At 41.1% G+C, this 7227-nt stretch overlaps 1 protein-coding gene across 3 annotated transcripts in view; it reads right to left on the reverse strand.

Moving 5' to 3' along the window:
• The window catches only part of LOC137997537 (uncharacterized), a 46116-nt gene that overhangs the window by 24022 nt on the left and 14867 nt on the right, over window positions 1-7227 (reverse strand). For all 3 annotated transcript variants that reach the window (XM_068843592.1, XM_068843590.1, XM_068843591.1), the window contains exons 6-8: window positions 5219-5453; window positions 2145-2198; window positions 89-181 (exon numbers count right to left, since the gene is read on the reverse strand). In XM_068843592.1, coding sequence (XP_068699693.1) covers window positions 89-181; window positions 2145-2198; window positions 5219-5453 — 382 coding nt within the window. The remainder of the gene's footprint in view (window positions 1-88; window positions 182-2144; window positions 2199-5218; window positions 5454-7227) is intronic.

Raw genomic sequence — 7227 nt, forward strand, 5'->3', positions numbered from 1 at the left:
GAGGTTCTGGATTTCCATTACTTCGTAAGGCACAGGTTGGAGTCAACTGTAAAGTGGTTTTCACTGAAATGGAAAATAAGTAACCTACCTCTGACAGGTTGCAATTTGTGGCTTGATTTAGGTGAAAACGTTTCAGCATTAGATTTTGGTAAAGCAGAAGATAATCTTGAATTCTGGAGAACTACAAAGAAAAATAATAACAGACAACATTGGTTGCATCTCAATGGTTTAAGGAAGAGTAAGACAAGAAACATGTTCAAATAACTAAATTATCAATGAAAAACCTACAACAATCATTTAAATCCTTTGTAACCGTAGGACGTCATAGCGAACGAAATAATGAAGAGAGCTAGGGCCGATTCACACGGTACCGGACGCAATTTTCTAACGGTAGGAAAATTTGACCAGCTAGTTTGTTCGCACGGAACTGTGCAATATTTTCGCTCTGTTCACACGGAACTGACGAGCCGGGTTAAAGTTTAACCTTTGTCAGTGGTTTTACCATCTGTTCATGCGCAGAGGTGTATTTTACGAAATCCAAAATGGCGTCAAGAAAAAGAAAGCCCAACGATTGTAGCTGAGTTACCACGCATCCATGCAACCACGCCTTTGCCGTAAAAAAATTCAGACGGTCAAGGTGTTCACAGCACGCCGGTTAAATCTTCGACGGCACCAGCTAAAAATTCGTCCCCAATTTGGGCGTTCAAATTCTTGAAGGGGCGAGGCGTCTAAACTTTCCTACGTTTAGCGTGGTTCCGTGTAAACGGAACCCCCAAAGACACGAATTTTCAACCGGTAGAAAATTCGTCCGGTACCGTGTGAATCGGGCCTGAGCATCGCGTTCACGGCAAACAGCATGCTGCAATGTGCGTCTCGCCAAAAATGGAAGAAACTGGTTTCATTTATAGAGAATATTACATGGCCGCGCAGGGATACGAATTTTATCTTCAAGTGTTGATGGTATCTCTCACGAGTGAACGCAGCGAACGAGTGAGAGATGCTATCAGCACGAGAAGATACATTTCGTATCCCCAAGCGGCCATGTAATGTTCTGCTTATGATATAGACCCTATGCAAAAATGGCTGCCTTTCAATTATTCTTTTGTTCATATTCAAAATAGCCCAACTAATAACCTCGTTTTTGAGACAAAAATTCTAAAGAATTTGTTATCCCGAACGAGGTTAGTTGGGCTATTTTGAATATGAACCAAAGAATAATTTAAAGGCCGCCATTTTTGCATAGGGTCTATAGATACTGGTGAAATGTCCCGATTAAAAACAACTTGCTTTATTCGTTTTCGAAATGCCGAAAAAGTGGTCATCAACCGCTAAAAAACAAGCAAGTTGTGTAACATGAAACTAGAGATGAAAGTTTAAATGAAAAACAAATCATGATGATGTTAAATTGAGTCAAAAATGTTAATGCAGTAGAGAAAAATTATATTATTTTACGGCACGAAAGTGTATCTTAATAGAAGGGAAAGCTCGTACACATGTGGAAAGATAACAATAATATCGTCACCGCGCGCGATTAACATATGATTTTTTTAGAATAAGGAAAATCCCGGCAGGTATAAACACAGGTCTCGTTCACAGGTCTCTGTTTTACCAATACAGAAACAAACCATTCGTTAAAGTTAAGCTTAGGCCCAATTAGACCTAAACAAGACTTTTAGGCCTACGGTTGGCTTTCATGAATGTTTAGGTTTGTTTCTGTATTGGTAAAACAGAGACCTGTGAACGAGACCTGTGTTTCGTACCTGCCCGGAAAATCCGTATATAATAAAAGCTCATTTCGTTCGTGATGGCTACAGCCTAAAGGTATCAGGTACCTTCTCAGAAGAGAAACACCATTAAGAATTTTTACTAAACCGTAACAAGCAGAAGCCTGCAAGCCTACCATTTCCCGCTTGCTAAATCTATCTATTGGCCATAAAAAATGCACGATGACCATGCCTGCATCCCAAACTTATCTTCTGAAATTGAACTGTGTTCTTACTGCTGTTGACGGGAATGAAACCTCCATTGCAGACCTTCTTTTTTTCCTGTCACGATATCAACACCACTGGTGAGGATTTCGTGACAAGCCTATTGGAGGCTATGTTCCTACTTAAGGTTTCTTTAAACGGCTCTATTGTTGTCACCTGTTGCACCGCCAATTCCTGTTGAAAGGACAGCTCGGTTGATTACTGATCTATCTGTAAAACAGCACAAAACAAAAGTTCAAGTCATTACTGGGGGTCCGTTCATTACCTTTCAAGTTTTATAATAGCTATAATGATAATATACATGAAAAAAATTCTCCATTCGGATTGGCTAAGAGAAATACAGTTTTCAGGTAACACAGTGCAGAAAAGAGGCAATTTGGTGCAAAAAATGAAATCACAAGTGACCTCATCATTTTTCTCGAGCATTTGGAATAAATGAGCTCTAAGACTACAAATTGAATTCGACCTACGTCGACCTTCGTGTGTCAAAGAAAATTACTCATCCCCTTGATTATTTAAAACTGCACTCGAATTCATGTGATTACCTGTCGTTGGTTTTCACGCACGTGGTCAACAGCAATGTTTTTCAACGAAAACAAAAGAAAACGTTTGCATAATAACAGCGTTCAATTCCCGGAGGATTGGCCGCCGCTTCTTTGTTTGGGGACACCAACATGGCGGTCTTGACAACATGTGAAAACGGAGAATACTAGTTTATCGTTACAATCGAAAAAGGCAAACATGCCGCAAAAAACAATTGCTACTCTACTTATATTTTCACTCCGTTGCAAAATTCCTTCACTTTGATAATTGGTTTTCTGTTGCGACGCTAGCAAAAGCCACGCAACATACTGTATGAATCCTCAAGTAGCGTTTTGATCCTTCGCAGTTGGTACAATTTGTTGGCACAGAAAGCACTTAATTTTAGTTTTTCATGCAACCTCTCTGGCAATGCTATTCACTACTTGCACAAATCCCATAATACACCTCTTTTACTCCCACAAAAATCTGCATAGACATTGGTTTCGACTTCTCTTGGGACATTTTCACGTCCCGGGAGAAATTGCAAACAATGGTTATGCAAAAGTTTTGGGCGTTAATAGAGGTGTAATAGAGGTGTATTATGAGATTGTGCAAGTAATGAATTGCTAAGAAAGTTGCACAAACCATTTCCTGATGTAAGACACCTTGCAAGCGCCAAAAACGATGTGAAACAAGTCGCGTTTTGCTTTCAGCAGCTCTTCTCGCAACCTTGCAATGGTGTGTTTTTAAACATTCGGCTGCGAAATGTAAGATCTATTCTGCAACTTGTATCGTAACGGTTTGTGGCTGATTAGCCAAAGAAATGTGGGTTTGACCTTACATGAACATCAACACGAGCCAAGCTGCAGAAAATGATGCCCAGTGTTTTGCCCGTCAAGCGACTTGTCTCGCAATACAAGAACCTTTCGCGAACAAACGGCCACAAAAAAATGATTGCAAATAGGTGGTTTGAAATCAATCTCCAGACACAGATAACAATGGCGTAATGCACAAATACTAGTGGACTAACAAAAGATGTTAATGAGAGATTAATCACGATGGGTGCTTTCGAGGTGAACAAATTTAAAATTCGAAGGCCACACAGGAAGGCCACACAGGAAAAACTTCCCAGTAATTTGTAAAGACAGGTTTGCCCATGTGACAGCCACATCAGAGACAGTACTTACAGACACATCAAATCTGTGTGCAGGTCACGTTCGAATAATTCAAGCCGTAGCCTTGTCAGAAACATCCATAACTAATCAATGGGCTGTATTTCTCGTTTTCGTTTCTTTTCTTTAGTCTGGTCTTGTAAGTTAGGAAACGCAGTGTCAGCAAGATTTCTGTTCACTTTGGTAAGTGCCCTGTACCAGCTAAGCAGAGACTCGGAGCATGGTTTAACGAAGTTCCAAAATGCAATCAAAGCATAGGCCCTTTGCATAAATGGCGCCTAAATTTGAATAACAATACTTTGTACATCCTTAGCCTCGTACTTATGTTTCTAGACAAAGGATTTTTCACATGAATGTGAGGCTTAGGATGTACATGCCATTTATGCAAAGGGTCTATTGTTACTCTGAAATCCTGTGTAAAAAAAGATGTCATCGTCACTGGATGCAAATCGTTCCAAGCCAAATTTTGATAGAGAGAGTCAGATCACAAATCTCAGCAACTAAATCTCTGTCTTATGGTTTGCAGTCCAAATCCGCTTCCTGGGGATTATTTTTGGACGCGGTCACTGCTTCAAACGTACCAGTCGTGCTCTCGGTTTCCATATCAAAAGGACCACCGAATGGCGTAGTCGTTTTGTCCCCGCGAATTCTTGATCTCTCAGTCCTCCGACTCACTTCATAGTTATGATCTGACCATGTAAAATGAAAGGAACGGCATTTTGTACAAGATCTCGCCTTACACCTGTCAAACTCTTTCTGTAGTCCGTCTCGACAAAGTGCTCCGAACAACAATAGAGGGCTCTGTTGGAGCGGCGAATTTTTTGTCGACACGTTTCATCTTTATCTCTCATGTTTTCCTTAGAATTTGATCTTTCGGAAATGCGTGAAAAATTAGATCTTTCCGGTTATCAGAGCAACTGTTACACAATGCTGTAGCGCAACACTTGTGACTTAAATGCTCTATACTAGCTTCTGCCATATTTTTCACCTTGGCCCTTAGGCCTCGCTTCCATGCAATTTCCGGTAATGGACTGAATCTGTGTATGGCGAAACGTGAAAACCACCTATTTTGTTGGTACGTACGTTAAACTGCGTTCAATATGACTACTTAACAAATAGTTCCCAATATTGCTGGCTCGCTAAGCCACGCCCAACGACACCAGCCATCAAATGTTGGCCACTAATATTGCTAGTACCTTTAGTCGCGTCCAATAACACCACCCATCAAATGTTGGCCAATATTGTTAGTACGTTTAGCGGCGTCCTACATCGCTATTAATGAAATGGTACTAGCCAATATTCTTTAGCTCATTTAGCCACTGCCAAAATCGCCAGGCAACAAATGTTGAGCCTTGGTTTTTAATTGACGAAAAGACTTAAGCTAATGGACTCAAGTAACAGATGGTTCGGAAGTAGAATATAAAAAAACACTTTAAACTTATGCGAGTCATAACCGCAAAGGAACACGAAGTCTTCAATTCTATGTAATCTCCCCTGAAAATGAAAAAACACCTTACTAACATCAAACGCTCTTACCTATAGTTGAACCTGAAACATTGTTCACATGTAATGTATCTTCGTTGCGTGACAAGTCATCTATGACTGTCGTTACCAGCGTCACGCCAGGTGGTAAGGAAGGATCATCCTCGTCTGTTTCTGAGTCTGGAGTTTCTAATTCTGAGCGATCTGAGCTTGTTTCAAGGCGAATCTGTGTATTCTGTTGACGAATTGAACTTGGCATGGTGGATGGTGCTGGAATTGGCGGAGCACCCTAGTAAAAAACAACGACGAACGGTTGCGTTTATATCAAGCATGGTAAATTACCCACCCCTCTCTAATCATTATCTATCCGCCGTACTACTAGGACGATGTTGACTATTATAATGACGACGATAATCGTATAGGTCAATAATACTAACTGTAACGGAACCCGAGTGCCTTAGGTTTTTATCCTTGCGTTACTTTCTGATATACGTCAACCATGCTAGGAATTTCGGCCATGTCCCTAAGACCATTCGGAGAGAACGACGCGGCGTGAGATTTTCATCCCGGAAAGGCGTAATTTGCTTGAACAAAAAAAGAAAGTATTACCTTTGTGTTACCTTTTTCTTTCCTTGCGTCCGGTTATTCAACAAATACCTGTATATGTGCAGGGCTTTCGTTTGATCGTTTCCCATTCCGTGCCCGGTACTTTGACGCCAATAATTGAGGGGTTTGTTTCATTTTTTATTATTATAAATTTTTAACGTACTATTGAAGACAATTTGAGTGAACTCCAGCTTTGCCTGGGAAACTGATTCTTGGTTCCAGAAACACTGGAAACAGCGTTTCTGAGTGTTCTATTTAAACAATTTCCTGGGGAAGAGGGGGGGGGGGGGGGGACACATGCCCCCAGACCCCCCTAGTTACATGTAGTTCGTGCCTTCGGCGCTCCCAAGGCACTTGTGGCGCCCTAAAATGTGACGTCCGGTGCTTTCAGAAATGTGCCCGCTAATTTACAAAACTTTCGAAAACCCTGATTTGTATGTGTATTTCAGTTTTGACAGTAAACAAACTACTTTAAGTCCCAATCATTCAACAGCACCTTTTAAAATTTGGTTAAATGCAACTTAGCAGAGTTAACAACTAGGAGCGGCTGCAGTCAGTACCTTTATTAACATCTATGTATCTTTCAAACCAACCCCCCCCCCCCCCCCCCTTCCAAAAAAAATGTTTTTTTTTTAATTCTGAGGTTCTATTAGATGGTTGGGAGACTGGGCCGAATGACGTTTGAAAAGTTGTATAGTTAGTTTATTCACCGTACTCTCGCAGCAAAAAAAACTTTGACAAGCTCTATACAAAGACCACACAAAGGTTAGGAATATCGCCTTGAAGTAACGTTCTTTTTACTGAAATCTATTTTGAAAATATGTCTTACTCGAAAGTTTGTTGAAGCTCCTATGAGTCCTGCTTGATCAATACCCCTTTGTACTCGTCACAACAGGCTCAACCCAGTCCCGGATAGAACCACGGTTTTCGGAATCGGTTGTCCGTCAAAAATATTTAACGATTATTCCATAAGCGCGCGTTGGATATGAGATGATAGATAGCCAACGAGGCGCGTAGCGCCGAGTTGGCTATAATCATCTCATATCCAACAAGCGCGAGTGGAATAACTGTTTTATTAAAAACGCCCCCAAAAGATAGAAAACTAGACTACAATAAAAATAAAAAGGCCCAAAAAATCACGCATATGCTTGCCGTGTTTGTAGATCATGGTATAATGGCTCATAACCCATGATGGCTTAGCCAATCAAAACTCTCGAATTGCATTATCCAATGATCCAGTTTTTAATAAAGATGGATATGCATGGGTTGGCGCGATGGTGAGAGCACTCGCCTCCCACCAATGTAGTCCAGCCGACGCCATAAGTGGGTTGAATTTGTCTTGGTTCTCTACTCTGCTTTGAGGGTTTTTCTCCGGGTTCCCCGGTTTTCCTCCCTCAACAAAAACTAGCATACAGCTGATTCCAGCTGGCTGTAAGCTGTGCTCCGAGGTCATACAT

Source organism: Montipora foliosa, chromosome 3 (genome assembly GCF_036669935.1).
Source record: "Montipora foliosa isolate CH-2021 chromosome 3, ASM3666993v2, whole genome shotgun sequence".
NCBI classification, from domain to species: domain Eukaryota; kingdom Metazoa; phylum Cnidaria; class Anthozoa; order Scleractinia; family Acroporidae; genus Montipora; species Montipora foliosa.